Consider the following 24475-nt stretch of genomic DNA (forward strand, 5'->3'; position numbering starts at 1 on the left):
ATCTGGGAAATCTGTAGCTTGTGTTGATGTTACATTCAATTAACGGACTTGTGTTCTGTGAGGCTGCTGATCGGGGTTGTCTCTCTGTTTTTCTAGTCTCGGGTGAAACTAGACATCCCAAAGCATCGGGTTATGATGTTTTAAGGGATGGCTGGAGGCTCTCAGTCGACTTCCAATGAGAGCAGACTTCCCCCTGTCATGTATCTTGGCTTTGTGAGCTTTAAAAAGTAAAAATAAAATGGTTCAAAAATACGAAAAGAAATTTCAGCAAAATCACAACGGCTCTCTAAATTTTGCATCTGGCAAAATTTATAGTCACTGAGATTCTGATATTTCTTTTCAAAAAATGGATCCTTACAACTTTAAAAATGTGAGCTGCCTGTAACAAAAAATAATATAATAATTTGGCAACCACAGTTTTATGATGTGCTCCATTTTCTTCTTTCAACTCATCGTCACCCAGAAGCAGACTTTGAACTAACCGCTCTTCCAATCAAATCTGCTTACTTCCTCCCTGCTCCCCCCCACTTCCTGTCAACCTGACCAATCAGGATGTAGACACTGAGTATTCTGAGGCTGGCCACACCCCTACAGAGACTGATTATTACTATGAGGAGACGGTCCCACTGCCAGATGGTGAGGTGATTGGACAAGAAGAGATCTCTGTACAGGTAAAAAAAAAAAAAAAAAAAGACAATGACACACTGGTCAGTGACACACATCGAGTCGTGAAACAGACAAAGAAGAAAACGTCAATTAAACGACAAAATCTCCAGATAGATCAATTTACGCAGTGAAATATATCAACTCAGAAGTTAACTGACAAAAACAAGAATAGTCGCTTTAATAGGAGAGACTAGAGGAAGAAGATGGTGTCATACGTGTGTGGTGGTGAGCCCAGTTTTCGTAGTTTAACCACGTAGTTTGTCTCTCTTTATACTTTTCTAACCACACATCACTGTTTTGTTGGCACCGATGCCGCGTGACAAGACATAAGAGAAAAAGCCTCGTTCAAATCAGAACGCACCACATTCATCTGCTCGTACCATCAAACATTTTTATGTGGCTACCCTTTTTTTTTTTATCACCTAACAACAAGATCCCCCCACGTTTTTGTTCTCATCTCAAGATCCCCGGTTCGATCCGGTCCTCATCTTGACATAAGAGCAAAAAAATAATAATAATCTTGTGGAAAAAAGGGAACCACGTGAGGATGTTTGATCTGCAGTTTGAACCACGGTAACAAAGACAGATGAATATCATGCATTCTTGTTTTGAGAGGAAACCTGAACAGGAGAATACAGTGAGTCACTGTGGGTTACTTTAAATGAGCTTCTCACACCTCTGATCTGTTTCTCACTGTTCACTTGTTTTGACAATAATCCGTATTGTCATTATCACCATTTTATCTACATTAGCTGACTTTTTTTGTTGTTTTGATTGTTTTGGAGATAAACTTTCAGTTCAGTAAGATATATTTTTGGCCAAAAAAATGTTTATAATCTGTTGTGATAGTAATAATTCATGATTGTTTTCTCATGAGGTAACAGTGCAGTATAATCCCCCTGGATTCATATTTGTTTTTTAAAACATGTGTGGTAAGTAAAAAAAGAAAATAACATAGTTTTTGCTTTGCAAAGCAGCGGCTTGTTTTCACCAAAGTGTTTCGTATCAGTTCTGTGTGTTTCGGCTCAATGCAAGAACTTTCACGATATCCAATACTGTACTTGGACAAATCATTTGGTCACAGGTCGTCGCACACGAGCTGATGACGATGTGCTTTAGTGGAAACATAAGCTTTAAACCGTAGATGATTAATGAAGGATAAACCTGTTAATCCATAATTCACCTGAAGAAGCAACATGAAGGACTTGCAGAGTCCCCGATGTCCAGCAGATGTTTTTTTTTGTTTTCTGTCCCTATGTCACTGTTTTATTTACAGAGGTAAGACTCACTTCTTTCTGTATGCCCTTCTTGCCAACTCCCCCCCTGATGTTTCTCTTTCACTAACATTTCCTGCACACCTCCTCTCCTCTGACCGCTCCTTCCCTCCTGTCGCATCCCCCCCCCCCCCCCACACCCTCCACCTCGCTTGCTTCCCTCTCTCTCTCTCTCCATCTGTGCCACTGTGGCTCTGATAAACCCCAACGCAGCCCCAAGTGGATCCGGCGTTGGTGGGAGAGGAGGTAGACGCCACCAAGGCGGGCGGTGTGGGCGAGGAAGTCTTCACTGAGGAGTATGTGACTGGGGATGTGGGCCTTAAGGAATACGACTATTCCTACAGGGACTACAACGACCCGTTACCGGAGACCGGGGAGGTCGATGCCAACATGGGCCCCGCCCTGTCCGCTGTGACGGACGAGGGAGGCGTAAGTTGTTTTGCTTTAGAGGCAAAAAAAGAAAAGAAGAAAAAAATTCTGTTTCAACCCACTCTTCATCCTTCGTCTTTGTCAAATTGTATTCAATGTCCTCTAGCGTGACTTGATTGAGTTTGCCCTCTGTCAAATGAGACATATTTATTTCTATTTTTTTTTTTACCAATCCCACTAGTTGACCTAATTGCAGCACAGATGGGATGATCCCATAATTATTTTCAGATTAACATTCATGTGTGTACTCACATAAACCTAAACATTAAAAATCAGTTCAGAAAAATCAACCGGACGAGCTGCAACTTTTATCTACTTCGACTCTATCATTATATTTATTCCATTTTATTTATGAGTTCTTAATTCCTGTTTTAGTTTCCATCCCAGAGTGTGATGGAAGTAAATTCAAAATGGCCACTGTGCGAGTAAGGATAAGTCTTGTGTTGTGTTCCAGATGTTGTACTAACACTGACTCACTATTTTGAGTGCATAAGTTCATGTACAGAAACATGCAGTTCACTACAAGTACCAGGATGAGGCTCTCAGAACGGTCCAAAAAAGAAGAAGTGTGAAAACTGCACACTTTTCACCCTAAACCCCTGGAGGAAGGGGGCTGACATACTGATGTAAAGAATTTTCAAAATAAGGCGTCTGAAGAAGCTGCAGCTGTTTCTGAACACCAAACAAGAGTGTTTCTTTTTCACTAACTGCTGCTGGGCAGAAGAATCAGTGTGTTTATTGAGTGTGTTAAACACAAAACACGTTGATTTCTGGGTAGAATAATTAAAGCTGCAGATATTTTTGCAGATGAGGTTGTGTTGAGGTTATTTCCGGTCAGTGTGCGATTTTGAAACAATGCTACTCTGTCAAAGATTCCTTTACTACACAAGTAAGTCCCAACATGTAAGAACACGATTTATTAGTGCACTAAAGGAAGTATGTCATCTGGAACACAGTGATAGATTCAATTTGATTCCAGGCAAGCTCAATCAGTCACAGAGAATCATATATTTGAATGCATTTCAAGACCAAGTCCGCAATCAGTGGTTGAAATGGGTTTTATGACATACAGTGTTTAGAGCGAGCCGCTCAGGACCCCGTGAAGAATAGCTGTCACCGTGGTAGAAGCTATCGGGGATCCTCAAACAGTCACATACACGCTGCATAAAGAGGCATGTGGAGGCGCAGCAGTGACGACCTGCTGCGTCCTGAATGCCAATTTATCTCAGTGTATGGCTTCGGTTAGTGGCGCTGAGCCCAGATTTATCTTAATCTACGCAACAACAACAAAAAAAGCCTTCGAGTATTGGACCAGCAGTTCGGAGAATCAATGGTATCTGGATGAAAGCTTATTTTTTCACAAGCAAAACGGGTTTTCATTTTATCATTTTATTTTTAACACCTGTCTCTCTCAGAGCCTGCAGTTAAAACCCTGTCATGCTGTCAATGAGTGTGTTTAGTGTGATACGAGTGCCTCCATACTGACTGCGCTGTGTTGTTGGCTATATGTGTGTTTTCCTCAGGCCGCTGTTAGAGGCCAGAAAGGAGATAAGGGAGAACCTGCTGTCCTGGAGCCTGTGAGTTACTGATTGTTTTTAAGATGCTGTACCTGAGCAGGTGTATTCAGACTGGCTGGTAGTGCAGCAAAACTTTTAAAGAAAGTTTCTGCCACTTTTCCCAGAAGCTACAGGGGTTTGCACCAGCAACCTTCCAGTTACAATCCACTGAAATTCAAGTTACACATTTTAGTTTCTGATTTAGGTTTAATAAATATTCACCAGAGGAGAGAATAAACAATGCAGTGAAGTTATTAATTGCTCAGCTTATATATACTTATTCAGTGAGGTTTAGTATAATTTTTTTCTACACATTAAAAAGATAAACTTTTGCTACAAAAAATAAGTCATCTGTAAGGTAGTGAATGAGATGCATCTCTCAACTTTAATGTTTTACTTACAATAAACAATAAACTTCACATCAATTAAATTACATAGATTTATTTTCCTTTTCACATAACCCTAGCTCACATACTGAACATGTCTTTCATCTAAACTGTTTTTTTTTATTCATTGTATATTTCAGTCCCAATAAAGCTCTTATTTTACCTTAAGTGCAGATGTTAAAAGGGATAGATGGATTTTCTAATAGGATTTAAACATGTTCTGAGTTTTAAAAATAAAAATGTACAGACTTGAATGTGCTTTTTTTTTAATGTTTTTAACTCGCACATAACATTTTTAACTTTATATTGACTTTTGCAGGGTATGCTGATTGAAGGGCCTCCGGGACCTGAGGGACCTGCTGTAAGTCAAAGTTGATTGTTCCCTAAAAAAAAACCACTGAGGAGGATTATCCTGAAGTTTTCTCCTCTAGTTTTGTACTTTTATTCTGTAAGTTATACTTTATTTTTGGTGCAGTAGGTAATTGTGATTTCCTTGTTGTCAGTATTATGCAGTGACCCGGCCAGTAAACTTCTTTATTGTAAAGTTAAAAAAAATATTTCTTGATTGTTAAATTTTTAATCTGGATTTCTTGAGCAATCAAACTGCACTTCACACTGATGGACGTTTTAAACGCTCTCTTGTCCTCTCTCAGGGTCCGACCGGCCCCCCTGGCTCTTCTGGACCTCCCGGTTCTGTCGGTGATCCTGGAGAGAGGGTGAGTGTTTTCACTTTATTTAAAGATTCTGAAATGATTCATCATCACAGACACACTTTGCAAAAGAAGCACAATAATCTTTCCTCCCACATGCCTGCTCACCTCTACCCTCCTCCCTCTTTCCCTCCCTCCCTCCCTCCTGTAGGGCTCTCCTGGTAGGCCTGGTCTGGCCGGAGCTAATGGAGTCCCTGGACCTCCTGGAACCTCAGTCATGCTGCCTGTAAATCACACTTAACTTTTGATCCTTTGCTAATAATCTCTACGTCTGTATGGCCATAAATGTTTACGGTTGCTCCAAGGAGGACGCTTTTCTCCAGATACCTTTAAGGTGAAACGTCGGCCCTGTTCAATCCTGTTTAATTCTTTATTGTCTTGACGTTGGCTTTTTTTATTTTAATATCTAGACACGGCTGCAGATGTTTTGTATGATACGTTATAATCATTCATTAGATTGATTATGGCTCAGTGTTCTGTCAGAGTCTCCATCTTTTTTCCTTTTCCTTCTGCAGTTCCGTTTTGGTCAAAGTGGAGGCGATAAAGGTCCCGCAGCTTCTGCACAGGAAGCTCAGGCAGCCGCCATCTTGTCTCAGGCCAGGGTCAGTTTTCACGTTCATGTCACGTTTCTACTGTGCAGTTTGTTTTTCTGAAGGATCACATCGTTAGAGTCCAGACACTTTGCAGCTGTCTGATATTGTTACTGAAGGACTTTGTGTCTATGGATTCATAAAAAAATACATGATATGAACTCTTACTTGCTACTGTTAAAAGAGACCATTCATGAGTCTTGAAAACTCTATGGTAGATTTGATTTTTTTTTAAAATGTAGATATATATGATATATTACTCATTGGATTTGATCATCCAGGGAGCTGTAAGATGAGTATGAAAGGAGATATTCTCTCCTCCTACGTCACCACTATAAGTCGCCACGTTCCTCCATCACTGTTGATTTTGATGTTGTCGTCTCCAGATGGCTCTGAAAGGACCTCCTGGACCGATGGGATTCACTGGACGCCCCGGACCTCTGGTATGCTACCTGTCATTCAAAACCTTCACCTGTTCACATCAAGAGTTTGTTTTAAAAAAAAAATGTCGCCGCTAACACGGATTTTAATCCCATCATAGGTCTCTGAAAAAAGAAAAAAAACTTTTTTGTCTCTTCTTTTCTCTGACTTTGCATGACATCATCTTTAAGATTGGTGCAGTCATAAACAGTTTATGTGATGATGTTTATGTGTCTGTTTCAGGGAAACCCGGGAAGTTATGGTTTGAAAGGAGAGAGTGGAGACCCCGGTCCTCAGGTAAAACACTCACTGTACCGACCGTGACCTCTGACCTCACATCAAAGTCATTTAAACAGTTAGTATGTAAAATCATGTAATTAACGGTCTTTTTTTACAGTCGGGTATTATGTTGTTTTATGACATCACATTAATTAAAGGCATCTTGTTTATTTCTCAGGGTCCCAGGGGGACTCAGGGTTTGATGGGTCCTCCAGGAAAATCAGGAAGAAGGGTGAGTAGAAACAGCCGGTACTTTCAATGGCTTTAAGGAAATAGCTGTTGCTTCTCAGAGGGGATCATAAACTGCTACTGGCTGAATAAGTTCTGCAGCAAAGACTTGTGGGTGTTTTCTGAAAAAAAAAAAAAGACTGCCATCATAAAGATTCATCTCCTCCGGAAGTCCAGGATGGATTTTTATTCTCTCCTATGATCCTGTTTAAATTAACTTCATACAAGCATGCAATGGCAAAATCGAAGATGGGTATTTGGCATGTGTCTCACATATAGTATCATTATAAAACACCTTCTCTGTCTCCTCCTGACAGGGTCGTGCCGGAGCTGACGGCGCCAGAGGAATGCCAGGAGAGCTGGGAACGAAGGTAGTTTCTCTCTGGTGTCATTATTTGTCGGACAGCCTCCAAATCAGCACCGTTGACTCATGATTTCCACTTTTTGTTTGTATTTTTTCATAAATCCTGTAACAGATCTCCTCATTAGAAAAGTTAAATACTGATGTTGTCTCAGCACTAAGCATTGAATATCAAAATGAAACACACGTGGCTCTGAGTTTTTAATGTATCACACTTTCTCTGAGGTCCTAAAACCACAGATTAAAAGTGATGCATTTCTGCCTTCTACGCTGCAGTGATAATACTTTACATGTCCGTGTTTCTCAGGGCGATCGTGGTTTTGATGGTCTTCCTGGTTTGCCTGGTGATAAAGGACACAGGGTGAGTCAAACAGTAATATTAAGAAAATAGATCTTCTTAATTATTTAAAGTATATGACCTTTAATACTTGAATATCTGTGCTAAAGAATATTCTGATTTCGTCACTCTTTCGTCTTTTCAGGGTGACACAGGAGTGATGGGACCATCAGGATCCCAAGGAGAGGACGGAGAGAGGGTACGCAGACACAAGAGAAAAACCTGAAGTTATTATAAAAAAAAAAATAATAATAATTTTTTTGAATCTGTCACACTGATTCCCTCCATATCTGCTGAGCAGCATCTTTTCATCCCTGATGTCTCTGTGTGTTTTGCAGGGAGACGACGGAGACATCGGACCCAGGGGTCTGCCAGGTGAACCAGTGAGTGTTTCCATGGCAACCCAGCAGATTTTACATCTCCTCCTACTTTCTAATAATGCTTATGTTCCTACTGTCTCTGTACTATGTCTGTATCTCTCTATGTAGCCTCCCAAAATGCACCAATGTGCATCCATCTGTCACAGTATGAAATTACCTTCACACCTGTTGTTTCAAAGCAGTCATACCTGAGATAGTTCAGGGATCTTCACTGTGATTGTGTGCAGGGCAGTGATGGAAAGATAGAAGCTATCAGGGTCACAGGAGTTTGGTGTAATGTTGTTTTTTGCTAAATAATAACCAATATTAATAAATATGAGGACAGATCACCTGTAAGTTCCTGGTTCGAGAGAGTTAGTTCACTAAATATTTACTTACTTTTTTCTTTATACGTGTTGTTATTCTGCCCGTTTCCTTCAAAAGACCTTCTCCACAATAACACGTTTTTTTACGGACTGTTTTTTGGCTGGCTGTGTGTGTCTGTCTCTCATGTGTCCTTATGTGTGCGTCTCTCCAGGGACCTCGTGGTTTGCTCGGACCCAAAGGTCCACCAGGAATCTCTGGACCTCCTGTGAGTAAAACTTTAAAAAAGCAATTTCAAACCACGCTGTGTTTGCTATTATTGTAGCAGCATTGTTTTATCCGTGTCTGACCACCGAACACCCACAGCAGCTCCTGGAACAACACCCTGTGGCCTGATACACAGACAGGCATGTCCAGTAATCTAAAAATGAACATGTTAGTGTTGCTCGTGACAATACAAAGATACTCAGGTAGCCAAGCCTCAACCATGCATTTTATACCCGTACGTTGTACTTATATGTATTTATATGTGATACAGTTGTTTGGATAAAGAACTTTGCCAAGACCACTCCATCCATTTAGCAGCATCTGAATCTCGATGGACAGTTTTAAAAAAGGATAAAAAGCCTTTTTACAGGAAACATTTTTCCTCCTCTTCAAAACTTGATGCCTACTGAACAGATTTGTTTGGAGATTCAGATGCTGATAGAACATAAAGCTCATTTAGCTTTGAGTAGCAGACGTTTTTTTTTTAACCATTTTTAAACACGTAGGTTTCAGCTCCAACCAGCGCTGCCTCGAATGACATCTACTCTGCTACGAAAGGCTTTCTGACATTTTTTTTTTGTTTGTTTTGTTTTTACAAGACCTGTAAACACATATTTATGTGTCAAATTTAAGCTGCAGGGTGTAAGAGCCTGCTGATCCCCACAAATGTAAACACACACTGTAATCTGCTGTTGAGCAAGGCACTAGTCATTTCCAGTTCCCACTGCAAACAGTACTTTAGAGACCAGAGGCCGACACTTTGGAGAGTTTGTTATTACAGCTTGTTTGAATTCTGTTGATGATCTGTTCGTCCTCTCGTCACAGGGTGTTCGAGGAAACGATGGACCCAACGGTCCCAAAGGAAACTTGGTCAGTAACAGTCAATATGTCACCTTTATTATATTTACTTTTGAATCAACAGATTATGACAAACAATTAAGAACTCATAAGCTCTCTTGTACTTGCCTGCACTTGAACTACCGAGCCTTTAAAATGCACATTGCTTTATTTTATATTTGAACTTATTTGCATTTAATTTTATGCATTTTTTTTGTTCTAATGCATCTCATTTCTTTAAATGCTCCTTTATATCTGTTTTTATGTGAAACACTGTGTGTACATTTCTTGCTGTAAAGCACTTTGAACTGTATTTCTTGTATGAAAGTAAGTTGCTACACAAATAATTTTTATTATTATTATTATTATTATTATTATTATTATTATTATTAGGGTAGAATAAACCTTTTTTTCCTATATGAGTAATTGCAGATAGATTCCCTCCTCCTCATCTGTCCTTCACTTTATCATCACTCTATCTTCTGTTTCTCCCTCTCAGGGTCCCCAAGGAGAACCAGGACCTCCAGGTCAGCAGGGAACCCCAGGAACTCAGGTGAGACAGAGGACATCCTGCCAGCATCACGCACCTGTGACATTAACCTGTTTTCACGTCGCAACTGTGTGATAAAGAGCGCAGGCATGCATGTACATGAAGATAAAAATGAAACAGTGATGTTGAGTGAATTTCACAAGTGTTTTGTTTTGCTTGGTTTTTTTTGCAGGGAATGGCGGGACCGCAGGGAGCCATCGGACCCCCAGGAGAGAAAGTAAGACACCATGAATATATAATCATATAGATATATGTTACTCTGATAAATGCAGAGTGAAATACTGAAAGTTAGAAATCACAAGAACTTTTTTATTTTACTTGTTAAACTCTCAGAATTCTGCATCCTTGTTGTATTTCTTGATTTTATGGGTAAAAAAAAAGATATTTGACTGACACTTAATGCAGTGAAAGATATTAGAAAAAATAAAAACAATCAGATATAAGGTTGGAAGAAGATTGTTGTTTTATGTGATGGGACGAACGGAGGGGCACAATTCTGTACAAATTTGTTTCATTTACACTTCCTGCACATATTTTATCGTTTACAATCCAAAAGCAAATTTTTCTATCTCATCCAAATCTTTTTTTTTTATTATTATTTTTAACTATAAACTGGCAAATCTGTTCTTAAAATGTATAAAAATCCTCAAATAATGCATAAAGTTGAAATATATCATGATATTTTGGTCTGGAAGTTACGCGTGTGTGCAGCTTTGTTTATATTTCGTATCATTTCATATAATATCTTGTCACTCTGCAGTTCAACACATAAAGCGACGAGGAGTTTTGAGGTTTTTCTCTTTGTTTGGTGTCTGTCTCTCTTGTACAGTTTTAATCATTAGAAGATTGATTCCACTCTCACATGTCTGTTAAATATGAAGCAACACTCAGCATCTGATTAGTTTAGCTGAGCATGTACACTGGAAACATCTCTCCTGGCTCTGTTCACAGGTCAAACTGAATCCTAGCAGCACCTGTGAAGCTAAAGAAAAGCTCTGCCCCTGATAATGGCAGCTGAAGCATCAGTGAAATTACAATGAAACGAAAGCATCCTTCTCGCTGTTACATTAAGAAAACACCAATGATTTAAGCACTCGTATAGTAAATATAAATGTTTGATCCCTGCTCAGTATATTTTAGTCTTAAAAATTCAGCCTTGTGAGTCGTCCATGTGTCGCACACGTCAGCTAGAAAGTTACCAAAAAGATTCAGGAACCATATAAACACCGTTTCAGCTGGAGTCGAACCTACAGACTCCTGCATGCAGCTGTTTAACAGATGAGACCTAAACTGCATCTAGAGTTCATCCAGATATGTGAAAGAAGGAGTGTTTATGGACCTTTTATATCCTCTGATTGTTTTAACTCATGACCACCTTGTCTTCTTCTTCAGGGTCCAACCGGAAAACCAGGTCTGCCAGGGATGCCTGGAGCGGATGGTCCTCCTGTACGTGTGCCTTTCTTCTTTCTTTTTCTTTTTCTTTCTGTGTCTGAATTAAGTTGAATCCACCGACAACATCTGGACATCCTTCCTCAGACTTGATGCCTCTGTTCTTCTCTTCTCAGGGTCACCCAGGAAAGGAGGGTCCGACTGGCACCAAAGGAAACCACGTGGGTGCCGCTCATGACTCCATCACACCGCATCACGTCTATCTATAAAACTCAGCAGATTATCATCACTCATGACAGCAGGGATTTGATTAAAATGCACATTTACATTAAATTTGGTGGCGCATTTATTTTAAGAATGTCTTCCTGTATGAAAATGACACCGAACATATTTACTTCCTGTATGTATTGTGCTGTAAACTCCTCCTTCTTTGACCTCCTTCAGGGTCCCAACGGTCCTCAGGGAGCTATCGGCTATCCTGGCCCTCGGGGCGTCAAGGTCGGTTCATTTTCTAATTTTGATCTTACAAATAAGCTAAATGTTTTTTTGAACGTGAGGTTTATTTTGGAAAGATTTAGTTTTGTATGTGCAGATAAACTGAACTAATACAAGAGCGTGTTAATAAATATATACGTTGCTTTGTTTGCAGGGAACTCAAGGAATCCGAGGACTGAAGGGTCACAAGGGAGAGAAGGTAAGTCATTCATTACAGTTTAATGCTTTTGAATTAATATTATTATTATTCCTTCATTTAAACAGGTAGTTTCATTGAGATTGAGTATAACCTTTTAAACTTGGTTTTTGGAGCTCATTCCAGTTAAGAAGTAAAGTTTTCGAGCTCATTTCATCCACAGATACATTAAATCCAGTTAACGTTAAAATATCCTACGATGTGTCTTTGTACTATATTTAAATGTAACCAGACAGCAGAGGTTTCGTATGAATGTTTTACATCACATCTGCAGAATGACATTTTCAAATATATATATTAAAAAAAAACAGGACATGTTCAGGTTTTTGTGTAAAATAATTTTACATTAAAACTGAAAATGAGGTTGATGTCACGTCCAACTCTTCCCTGTTTTTGTTTGTTTGTGTTTTTAGGGAGAAGATGGTTTCCCAGGAATTAAAGGAGATTTTGGTTCCAAAGGAGAGAGGGTAGGATGGAACAATGGAGTAATTAAATGAATGATGGATGGATGACAAGAATCATCATCTTTATATATGTCTGCTTTAGATATGTATCTACATATAGAGTGTGTAGACGTACTCTGATGGTTTTTCTTTTGCCTCTTGCTGGCAGGGTGAGCTCGGAGTCTCAGGACCCAGAGGAGAGGACGGTCCTGAGGGGCCAAAAGGTCGCGTCGGACCCCCCGGTGAGATTGGACCGCTTGGACTCATTGGAGAGAAGGTACGACTTGTTCAGTCGGGACACGATTGTTCCAACAGGGCATCATTTCACACTTTTATCTGTTATTCATTCAGGTTTTTCCTCACAAACACTGATACTGAACACTTTCTTACAACTGACGATATCTTTGGCAAAGTACTGCCCTCTTGTGGTTGTATGAGTGACACACACGTCACATTTTCTCTTTGAATTTACAATAATAATAATAATAATAATAATAATAATAATAATAAATAGTAATAATACATTTTATTTACATAGCGCTTTTCAGGATACTTAAAGATGCTTTACAGATTAAAATTATCACAACAACATCATAAAATTATTAATCACACAACATCAACACAGTAAAAGCATCTAATATGAGTAAAAACAACGTGAGTCACACATTAAAACATCTGAATTTATTTTATGTTCTCTTAAAAAGATTTTGTTCTTTGTATTTATGTTTGCGTTGGCTGCTGATTTAGTCTAAACATTTAATTGTCTGCAAGACATTTTGCCATTAAGTTTATTGTCATATAATGTGCAGCTTGATTTTAGGACCTACATTCCTGAGTTTAAACAATCAGTATTTAATAACTATTTGTCGTGCAGCATTAATGATGTCATCGTGTGTTTCCAGGGTAAACTAGGTGTTCCTGGACTTCCTGGATATCCTGGAAGACTCGGACCCAAGGTAAGATATATATACCGCATCTACACACGTACAGCGGCTCTTTTACTCACGCAGGAGGATTTTTTTTTTTTTAGTCACCAGGCGTCTCTATAGTGAGGAAACAATGCTGATGTTGACATGTTGTGTTTTTTATTTTTTAGGGATCTCTAGGATTCCCCGGATTCCCAGGCTCAAACGGCGAGAAGGGCACAAGGGTAAGACGATGCAAGAGTTTACTGCACCTGTCGAACTGTCCAGATAAACGTGGATATAAACGATCAGTATTGAATCATACAACCAGTTCTAATGCACACTTCACCTCCTTCTTTTCAGGGTCTTACTGGTAAAGCAGGACCGAGAGGACAAAGAGGACCAACGGTACCACTTCATATTTTTCATTCATTCATTCAGTCTTTTTGTCTCCTTGTGTTATTAAAGAGAAACATAACACCAGGCTGAAAAGTCTCACTTCTCTCTCTGGTTTAAATGTCCAAGCCCGTTTCACCTCTGATCACAAGCAGCATCACTGATTGGTGATGCTGGGTGTGATGTCATCGGGTCCCATAGTACACCTGCACAGTGCAGCAGGGTTACAAGTTTAAACCACTGGAGGTCAGCAGAGACGAGACTTTCACAGGGTGTTGAGTTTGTCTTTTAAAGCACTGATTTAATTTGATTGAATTTGATCAGTGTTGTCAGAGGCAGCATCACATTTTCACCATTTCAATACGGTTTTTTTTGTTTTTTTTTATTGATTACGCTTCCTGTTTTTAATCGTCAGGGCCCCAGAGGGCAGAGAGGACCGAGGGGAGCGACTGGGAAACCAGGAGCAAAGGTTTGTGCTCCAGAGTGAATTTATCCACGTGAATGCTTTTCTAATCTTAATTATTCTGATGATAAATGTGTTTATTCTTTATCGTTAAATATTTAGTGTAAATAGCTGGAGATTGTTTGTTTTTTTGGTTTTTTTGTATGTTAAACAGTCTGATGATTTTAATTTGACACCAACAGCTCAAAGGAAGACAAATCTTTATCTTCAGAAAACTATTCTTTGCCATCCTGCCTTAAACTTTGTATTTACATGTTTCATTGAATCTTCGCCTGAAAATAACTCGGCTCAAAATATGGAGTGAAGCTCATCTCAGGCAGCAAAATATATTAAAGAATGATACTAATCTAAAACTTTTTATTTACTGTGTTATTTATTAGGGAACTTCTGGAAGTGATGGCCCTCACGGTCCTCCTGGAGAGAGGGTGAGCGTCCTGCTGTTCATGTTTACGCCCACAAAGTCGTTTGTAAGACACGGAGTGACTCTTGTGGTATTATTATGTTCTTATTGTACCGCGTGGTGTCGCCCATCAGGGATTGCCTGGACCTCAGGGAGCCAACGGTTTCCCCGGACCAAAGGGACCTCCTGTAAGGAAACATTTTCATACCAGTTCTATTATTGACTGACTGTATGAATTGTGTAAATTCAAAGTGGTATCACTTCATTAAGAGAAATATACTTCTGCTCTATCATTTTCTTTTGTTTGGGTGTTTGATGTTGTTTGTAGGAGATCTCTTCAGGTTTAATTCATATTTGATTAACATTTCCTTACAGGGACCACCAGGAAAGGACGGGCTGCCCGGACATCCTGGACAGAGAGGAGAAGTTGTAAGTTTTAATTTCACTGCTCTTAAACAAGGATGCACACGTTCAAACCTACGAATTATAGTGGTCAAACAAATCAAAAATGCTTTAAATTAATAGATATACCAGGAGCGAGTGAGACGATGTGTTGGAGTTTCTCTTATTTATATTGACAGATACATTCATTCAGAAATTACAGCATTGATTTTGTTCTCTGGGAAACGTATATATCATGTATCACTCAATTTTCTGTGGATTTTTAAAATAAAAATGTAATCTAGTGACACCCTTTGGAGGTGGGTTGTCTCGGTCATCCTGATTGATAGTTGGTTCAATCTCAATTTACCCAAATTCTGTAGCTAATCAAGCTTTATTTAAAAATCAAATCCAGTCTCCTACATAACTGCACAGTTACAATAAGCAGGATTCCCACTGCTCATTGATTTTCTGGAATATCAGGGAATTATAAAATGTTTATTCCACACATGGAAATTTAGGGGATTTGATCAGTTTTTGGGCCAAGTCAAGGAATATTTCAGTTTTAGTTGTCATTAATCAAAATATAACATTTTCCATGAAGTATTTTTCTCTATAGTCAGTATAGCCCTTTGCAGACATGCCAGCAGTAAGAAGCATGCAGCCTTCATCACTTCTCTGCTGCAGCCCAGAGGAGGAGGATGTTCAGTCGAGGCCAGCCTGAAGGCATTTAATCATCTTGTTCCCATTTAGGAGGAAATGTTTTGCTGAGTTTGTTCTTTAAGTGGTTGTGAACTATTAAATTAAGCTCACAAATTGCTGGGAATGAAATAATGTGGAGGACTATTTTTCCGTTTCATTAGAGTGAGGGAATTTAACATTGAGCCTTAATAGCTCTGACTTGTTGCTGATGATCATCAAAGTAAATCAAGGAACAGCGAAGTCATTTTGAAATTAGTAAAGTTGATGTTTGTTCTCCTGATGCACTCTACAACGTCTGAATCTATTGTATTTCTACAATTTTCCTTTTTCAGGTGCCCTCTTGGAGAATAACTTTAAAGGAAACAGCTGTTCACATGTTACAGCAGATTTTTCTGTCATGTACTTTAAACTCGATCATTATTTTCTGCTGTGTTGAATTTCTTTCCATCAAAACATTTCATTCCCATTTCACATCCACTTTGGTTTGTCAGTTTTGAGGTTGTAACGAAGGAGATAAAGAGCTCATTATATTATGATGCATCTCAACAGTTTGGAGGAGGTTCTGTGTTTCAGATTATCTTTTTATCTTTCCTCTGCAGGGTTTCCAAGGTAAAGTGGGTCCACCTGGGCCTCCTGGAGTTGTTGGGCCTCAGGTGAGTTTATTTATTTCGATACAATAAATCACATCATCTCTCATAACGACACAATTTCCTCCTCTAACATCTACTTCCCCTCTCCATCCACCTCTATCCTCCCAGGGTGCATCAGGAGAGACCGGCCCCATGGGTGAGCGCGGCCATCCCGGACCCCCGGGTCCACCTGGAGAGCAGGGACTTTCTGGTCCCTCAGGGAAGGAGGGCACCAAGGGAGACCCTGGACCCCCAGGAGGCCCCGGTAAGGACGGTCCTTCTGGTCTGAGAGGATTCCCTGGAGAGAGAGGACTGCCTGGAACCCCTGTGAGTACGACCAAGATCAGCACAGAGACTTTTAGCGAACGAGTAGCAACCAGTTGGTTTTAGGAAACATTTTAAGAGCTTAGTGACAAAAAAAAAATCCTGTTGGAGTCAGATGAAAAATTGCTGATTAGTCTGTTCTGGTCTTTTCCTCCAGGGTGGTGGAGGACTGAAGGGAAGTGAAGGACCTGCTGGACCTCCTGGACCTGCGGTACGTTTCAGACCAAGTGAAAGGTTTTTTTTCATGGGCAGAAAGAAATAGAGTAATTTCTAACCAGCTCAATCAGTTAAGGCCGCTGTTTGTCAGGGTTCATCTGAGAATAAAGTGGTGAACTCCTGTTTTTGTTCCTGTAGGGGTCTCCTGGTGAGAGAGGGGGATCTGGTACCGCTGGACCTGTTGGACCTCCTGGCAGACCGGGTCCTCAGGGGCCACCTGGACCCTCTGGAGAGAAAGGAGTTCCTGTGAGTGTTCTACTGTGAAGCAGCACGCGTCCGTCCAGCTAGGAAGAAAAAAAAAAAGGTCAATAAATGATCCGGTTTCTTTCTTTTTCTCCTGCGAAGGGTGAGAAAGGCCCCATCGGCCCAGCAGGGCGGGATGGCGTGCAGGGACCAGTGGGTCTGCCCGGCCCCGCCGGATCACCTGGAGTACCCGGAGAGGATGGAGACAAGGTCAGCAACGAATAAGAATATCGAAGAACATCTTTCTCTGTTATCTTTGTCAAGAGAAAACTTTAGAGAAACAACTTGAAACAAAATCGTCACACAAAGTCCTGACAAGCCGACCGTCTGGTACAACGAGGTGTGTAAAATAATGTGATGTGTGTTTCAGGGTGAGGTGGGAGAGCACGGTCAGAAGGGCGGCAAAGGAGCTAAAGGAGAGCATGTGAGTGACTTGAATCAAGACCTAATATTTATTTCTGGTGGGAATTATCAGAGTTGTCTGTTTTGTTTTGTTGCTCATTGTTTGTTTGCTTGTTTGTTGTTTATTTGTAGGGTCCTCCTGGTCCACCCGGGCCAATGGGTCCTGTCGGTCAACCCGGTCCCGCTGTGAGTAGAAACAGTTTGAGTTTGATGGATCCGGTGCTGGTTGAGTTTAGTTGTGGTGGAGTCGCCGCTGCTTCTTTTCATTCCAAGGTCTTCCAGGTCTTCATGTGTGTTTCTCTTCTTCTGTGGTGCAGGGTGCTGATGGAGAACTTGGACCGAGGGGGCAGCAGGGGCCTTTTGGAGCTAAAGGTGATGAAGGATCTCGAGGATTCCCCGGAGCCCCAGGACCCATCGGACTGCAGGTCAATTTACAATACTTATTTATCACTCATTGTTTATTAAATCATTATTTTAGACTTTGAAGAACATGATGTCTTGTGCTAAGCTGCTAAAAACAGTTCTGTGTCTGACTTTCACCTTTGACCTGCAGGGACTGCCCGGACCGTCTGGTGAGAAGGGAGAGACGGGAGATGTGGGACCTCTGGTGAGTTTCAGAAATACATTTTCACTTCATTGACTGGTTCAATGACGTCTTTTATCACAATAAAATCATAAATGATGATAAAAAAAATCCCGAGTCTGTTTTTGTGTTTCCAGGGTCCTCCAGGCCCTCCAGGACCCCGGGGCCCCGCCGGACCCAGCGGAGCTGACGTGAGTTTTTGCTGTACTTTTAAAACACTGATAGTTTGTTAAATAAAAACAAATATTCTAAAATTATGTTTTTAAAATGGCTGCCTTGGTTTGTTTATCAAGAAGATCATAAAAAATTATTCTGTCATTTACTTTTGTTTGAGTAAAATTGTAATGTTGAAACTCATTTTGAGTTTGATAAGTAAAAAAGTAAATTAGCTCTCACTTTTTGCTGATAAAAAAACATTTAGTTGTAAATGATTTTATTCTTTTTGCCTGAATTTTCTTTGTGCGTGTTTTTTAGGGTCCTCAAGGTCCTCCTGGTGGTTTGGGTAATCCTGGAGCGGTTGGAGAGAAGGTGCAGGATTGAAGGAATATTTCTGCACGACTTTTAATGATGTCCAAAGAAATAAAAACTGAAGTCTTCTCAGTTTGTGAAGAGAACTAACGTTTACACTGTTTGCTCTGCAGGGAGAGTCCGGTGAGGCCGGACCACCTGGAATCGTCGGAGAGCCTGGGAAGAAGGTGAGTGTCTCTACGTAACGAGTTGTGAGTTGTGACATCGGGAGACTCTGCCTTCCCTGATTGGTTAAAAGGATCCGTGAGTTGACGAAGACTTGTGTCGACAGGGTCCTCGTGGAGAGCGCGGAGAGAAGGGAGAGGCCGGACAGCCCGGAACCGGAGGACCTACCGGAGGACGAGGACGACCTGGAGATGACGGGCCCAAAGGAAACCCTGTATGACACCCACGATGAGACTCACACACACACACACACACACACACACACTAACACACACACACACACACACACACACACACACTAACACACACACACACACACACACACACTAACACACAGATCCATGACTGGAGACATTTTTTGAGTCGTGTTTTTGTCTCTGACTTCAGGGTCCTGTCGGTTTCCCCGGCGATCCCGGTCCCCCTGGTGAGGTTGGACCCCGAGTGAGTATCTTAATAATAATGCAGCGGTGTCAGCAGTTCACACACATTTTGATTTGAGCTTTTAACAAGAAGAAAGAAAGAAAACACTGACGCTGATCTGCTGCGTCTGCAGGGTCAAGACGGCGCCAAAGGAGAGCGAGGAGAGGACGGTGAATCAGGAGAGTCTGTAAGTCAAAAGATGAAAAAAGGGCAGATTTGTGAAAGAAGTTTTATAAAAATGTCTTCATCTCCTTCATGTTCTCGCTCTGCCTCCGACTACAGGGCTCCCCAGGACCTCCCGGTGAGAACGGATCTCTCGGCCCCCCTGGAAAGAGGGTAAGCTCGTCTTCATCGTTTAGGAGCCACCTGCTGCTACTCAGAAGCATCTTCTGACATTTGAAGCTACACCATACTTTATGTTTTGTGTTTGTTCATGCACTGTCACATGTTTTATTCTCCAGGGTCCTGCTGGAACGAGAGGACCGGAGGGACGTCAGGGAGAGAAGGGAACCAAGGTGAGTCCAGAGAACGACGCTCTGTAAAGATCACTGTCAGTCTGAACTCATGGAAACAACACAAACATGTCATGAACATACCAACATGATCACTGACTCACTTCCTGAAGATGATCATTAATGGCGCCAGAATAAATCATTAACTCTGCTTTTATTCTGAAAAACATTTCTTCTTCTTCTACATTTCTAATGTTCCCCTGTTGGGATCATTTTTGTTGACTTGTACTGTCATATAATGCAAGAAGCAACTTATCATGTGTCTTTGTTTTCATTTTTTTTCATTTACAGGGCGATCCAGGTGCAGTTGGCCCCCCCGGAAAGACCGGCCCCGTCGGCCCCCAGGGTCAACCAGGAAAACCAGGAACAGAAGGTCTCAGAGGTCTCCCAGGATCAGTGGTCAGTTGAATTGTTCAGCAGTTTTTTCTCTATTGCAGCGTGGTGTTTAACCCGTGTTTGAGTTCTCCTGCTGAACGTGTTTCATGTCTGTGTTTCAGGGTGAGCAGGGATCTCCAGGACTTGCAGGACAGAAAGGACCTCCAGGACCTCTTGTAAGACCACCAGAGTCCACATGTTGCACCATTACACACCGAACATTAGTGATGATAAGTTAGATTTAGATTTGACTCTCCACCTGCTGCCTTCACCTTCAACCCTCCACCATGTTTCCCGTCTCCTCCTCATCATCACCCTCCTCTCTCTGCCCCCCCCCACCCCCCTCACCCTGCAGGGACCCCCCCGGTTTGCCTGGCCTGCGTGGAGACCCCGGTTCCAAGGGAGAGAAGGGACACCCGGGTCTCATTGGACTCATCGGACCGCCGGGAGAGCAAGGAGAGAAGGGAGACCGGGGTCTGCCTGGGCCTCATGGATCCTTGGGACCTAAAGGAGAAAATGTACGTTTGACCTCTGACCCCTGTGTTCAATCCCCTTTATTCATATCTAATGTGAGAAAAGCGTATGAAACGTTTCTCATGTTTTAATGTGTTTGATTTCAGGGAATGCCTGGCGGCACCGGACCTCTCGGCCCCTCTGGTCCTCCTGGTCTGCCTGTGAGTGGCTCTACTGTTTCATCCCAGGAACATGCCGTCCTATTTCCTGCTCAATTCCTTGAATTATTTAAGCGTCATCGTAATCATAAAATTAAAGCTTAATGTCTCTTTCAGGGTCCTCAAGGTATCAAAGGAGCGAAGGGTTCCTCAGTGAGTCAACCGCCCATCAAAATGCTTCTATCACAATGTAAGTGCACAAAACAGACGCTGTAATTCTTCTCAAATCTTTCCTCTTCCTATTGTGTTCAGGGAGGAACCGGTCCGAAGGGAGAAAAGGGTGTGCAAGGACCTGCTGGACCTCCTGTAAGTACCTCAGCTTTCTTAAAAAATACCAAAAAAAAAAAAACTAACACCAGAAGTAGAAGATTATTTTCTCATTACACCTCGCAGTCGATTAAAAGGTAAACTGTCGTCCCAGGGCCCTCCAGGCGAGGTCATCCAGCCCCTCCCCATCCAGAGGAGTCCCAAGTCCAAGCGCTCCATCGATGCCAGCCAGATGCTGTTCGAGTCCGATTCCGACATGCCTGCTTCTGACGCCGCCGGCACCGAGTTCCTGATGGACAACAAGGGCATGGAGGAGATCTCAGGCGCTCTCAGCTCGCTGCGACAAGAGATCGAGACCATGCGCTTCCCGCTGGGCACCCAGGACAGCCCGGCCCGCACCTGCCAGGACCTGCTCCTCAGCCAGCCGGACCTCAAAGACGGTACCGCAAACAACATGAACATTTTACATGCAAACTAAAGACACTAAGAACATATTACTGAAGGAGATAAAGAAAACAGATTTTTGAAAATAAATGTGTGTGTGTCTCTGTCGCCCCCTGCAGGAGAGTACTGGATCGACCCCAACCAGGGCTGCTCCAGAGACTCCATCAAGGTCTTCTGTAATTTCACCAACGGAGAGACGTGCCTGTACCCCGGCAAGAGCATCAACACGGTCAGTCCTCCAAATCAGTCCATCCATGACTTTCATTAATACAAACATGTGAGGAATAGGATTCGATTCGTTTGTGCAGAACAGTGTTGATGAACATTTGTAGTCTCTGATTTCCCATTTTCAAGAGACAGCTTCATCTGCACACTTTCATGATTTCAGTGCAACAATCTGGTTTAAAATTGTCTTTTTTTTTCTCACCCAAGTTGTATTTATTTATTAATGCGAAAACAAATGAATCAAGCTGAATATGTCTGACTTTAATGTGTGATGTGGACAACTGTGGTGGCAGGTGAAGATGAGCTCCTGGGACAAGGAGACTCCAGGATCGTGGTACAGTCAGTTTGCCACTGGCAGTAAGGTGAGTAACTCTCTGAGACATGAAGACTGCCAGCACAACTTTAATTTCAGTTCTTAACTTCACTTAATGAGACTCTGCTTTTTGTTTTATTTGCTCTTCCTGACCCCCCCCCCCCCGTCATCTTCCTCCTCCAAATCGTCCATCGTCCTCCTCTCAGTTCTCCTACGTGGACTCTAACGGCGAGCCCGTCGGCGTCGTCCAGCTGGGCTTCCTGCGTCTGCTGAGCGTCCAGGCCCGCCAGAACCTCACCTACCACTGCCACCGCTCCGTGGCCTGGGCCGACCGCAGCGCCAAGGACAACGACAACAGGGCGCTGCACCTGCGGGGAGCCAACGACGAGGAGCTGACCTACAAGAACAACCCTTACATCAAAGCCCTGGTCGACGGCTGCTCTGTGAGTTTACACTCGAAAAATATCACTTCCTGCTTCTGAAACACCGAACAAAAGAACAGAACTGATTTCTAACAATCTGCCCTTCTTCCTGTCCTTTCAAGCTAAAATGCTTCCCTCTTCCTGTCCTATTGGTTTGCATAGTAGATTGTTTTGTTTTAAGTTCCACCTCAACATCCTGTTTGAGTGTCATTAGGAGCCCAAGTTAACAAACTTTATTTATACAGCACCTTTCATACAAACATGCAGCCCGAAGCGCTCATCATCAGAACAACACGCAAAAATAAAAGCATGAATAAACAAATAAATGAAGAGTTAAGACTTAAAAACTGTATTCTAACAGTGTTTAAAATTAATAAGTACGATTTAGTAAAATAAAGTTAACCTTTAGAATTAAAACTTAAAAACCAGGACGATAAACATTACTACAAATTAAAAGCCAAGTAAAATATATAGGTCTTTAGTTTCCTTTTAAGAATACAGAAAGAGTTTATTGTTCTGATTTTCAGAAGCAATTAGTTCCACAGACATAAAAACAGAAAATAGTCTCACCAAAACTTTTGTGAGACACACGAGGGACAATAAAAGGAAGGCAGAGGACGACCAGCGTTTTACACTCAGTTTTTGAATTTTCTATTTAATGCATCATCATCCAAGTACTTGTGGTGGACTGCAGGTCTCCATACTGACAGTGTAAGTGTACTTATGCACTCAAAATAGTGAGTGTTAGTACATAAATATGTGATCAAGAACACAGCGATTGTCTAAAAAAGAAGACAGAAAAATGTGTGGTTTTTTTTTATAATAAATGAAAATGAGCACGTTAACCTCATCTAAAGAGCATCAGTGACTCTCTTTCCAAACTAATATGCTTAATTATAATACAGGCTTTACCCACATAAAATAAATAAATCATGTTCACTGTCACTCAGGTATGTCCGTTAACCAGGTGACTGACATGCGTGTCTCTGTCTCGCTCTGCAGTATCGTAAGGGCTTCGACAGGACAGTCCTGGAGATCAACACACCACAGGTGGAGCATCTCCCCCTGCTGGACATCAAGGTGTCGGACTTTGGGGAGAGCAACCAGCAGTTTGGCTTTGAAGTGGGACCTGTCTGTTTCCAAGGCTAAAACACACACACACACACACACACACACACACACACACACACACACACACACACACACACACACACACACACACACACACGTCATGCAGAGAACAAATACACACATGCACTTAGAGACACACTTATATATGATAAACATACACGCCCAGTAATTTGTAAATTAACTTGTAAATGATATAAAACACACGCACACACGTACCCGCAGACACACACACACACACACACACACACACACACACACACACACACACACACACACACACACACACACACGTACGTACGCAGTTGCTGTTGTGAGACGCACTTACACCTCGAGTGCGTGCCTGGGGAGAGCGACATCCTCCCAACAAATAATGGACGTCAAAAAAATTTTAGAAAAGTAAAGAGGAGAGAAGTTTGTTTTTTTTAAACTCGCGGCGAGGAGACCGTCGACAGGAAGCACGACCGCGAGGAAGGAAGAAAAAAAAAAAAAAAAAAACCGGGAGAGAGTTCTTCGGAATGAAACTGTTTTCTTTTACCAGCAGTGATGAAAGGGGGCCGGCGCAGAGAGAGAGAGAGCCGGCCCCTCGAGGCCTGAAGCCCCGCCCCCACATCTCTGACCCTCCCTCCCCCCACCTCTCAATCCTCTCTCCTCCCTGCTGTCTCTCTTTATGTCCACTCACCTGCTCTACCTCCCCCCCGTCCTCCCCCCTCCACCCCTCCCACCCCACCAAAATACAGGGTCACGCTCGGACATCGTTCCCATTTCTTCAATCCCACGTTCACACTGAGAGCAACGTGACTGCCGCTCGCTGCAGAGAAGCTCCTGCTTCGCTGTCTTTCAGCCGTGTTTTGGTCCACAACTTTGGCGTTTGTTGTCAACTTTTTTTTTTGTATCCATTTTGCGGTCGCCAGCCAGAACTCACGAACCACAAGCAGAACAAAATGTCTTTTCTTACATCTTTTTCAGCTGTAATTCGTCTGCTCGTCGAGGTGTGTAGGAATGTGAATAAGAACGTGCAGCGACTTCGCAATCACGTTGCTCGCAGTGTCACGCTCCGCTCGGATCTCATTACAACTAAAGCAACCAAAGAAGTGAAGCCACCAGTTTCCACCCAGAATAAAAACAGGGAACTGACCACATCATACCAGCAGAGTCTTGCTTATTTGATTAATCTATTTTTATCTTGTTTAAGCTGCCACCAAGTGAATTTCCTACTTTGTAATATTCTCTTATTAAAACTGTTTAAAAGTCACGATTGACAG

The 24475-nt window shown here is 41.9% G+C and overlaps 1 protein-coding gene across 1 annotated transcript; it reads left to right on the forward strand.

Moving 5' to 3' along the window:
• The first annotated feature begins 476 nt into the window (after positions 1–476).
• On the forward strand, positions 477–23305 carry LOC138209943 (collagen alpha-2(XI) chain-like). The gene is made up of 59 exons (XM_069168760.1): positions 477–671; positions 2154–2369; positions 3893–3946; positions 4631–4672; positions 4965–5027; positions 5173–5247; positions 5537–5623; positions 5998–6054; positions 6275–6328; positions 6489–6542; positions 6856–6909; positions 7207–7260; positions 7382–7435; positions 7575–7619; positions 8134–8187; positions 9012–9056; positions 9523–9576; positions 9746–9790; positions 10966–11019; positions 11139–11183; positions 11407–11460; positions 11612–11656; positions 12067–12120; positions 12266–12373; positions 12999–13052; positions 13193–13246; positions 13365–13409; positions 13813–13866; positions 14241–14285; positions 14395–14448; positions 14636–14689; positions 15943–15996; positions 16102–16299; positions 16454–16507; positions 16651–16758; positions 16858–16965; positions 17126–17179; positions 17290–17343; positions 17475–17582; positions 17711–17764; positions 17878–17931; positions 18215–18268; positions 18382–18435; positions 18540–18647; positions 18821–18874; positions 18987–19040; positions 19136–19189; positions 19315–19368; positions 19657–19764; positions 19863–19930; positions 20096–20258; positions 20361–20414; positions 20529–20564; positions 20664–20717; positions 20833–21118; positions 21242–21351; positions 21641–21709; positions 21867–22103; positions 23085–23305. The coding sequence occupies exons 2-59, from the start codon at positions 2331–2333 to the stop codon at positions 23229–23231; spliced, it is 4260 nt and encodes a 1419-aa protein (XP_069024861.1). The 5' UTR covers positions 477–671; positions 2154–2330; the 3' UTR covers positions 23232–23305.
• The last annotated feature ends 1170 nt before the right edge of the window (positions 23306–24475 follow it).

This window comes from Embiotoca jacksoni, unplaced genomic scaffold (assembly GCF_022577435.1).
Source record: "Embiotoca jacksoni isolate LCO1_2020_lvr unplaced genomic scaffold, fEmbJac1.0.p SCAF_41, whole genome shotgun sequence".
Classification (NCBI taxonomy): domain Eukaryota; kingdom Metazoa; phylum Chordata; class Actinopteri; family Embiotocidae; genus Embiotoca; species Embiotoca jacksoni.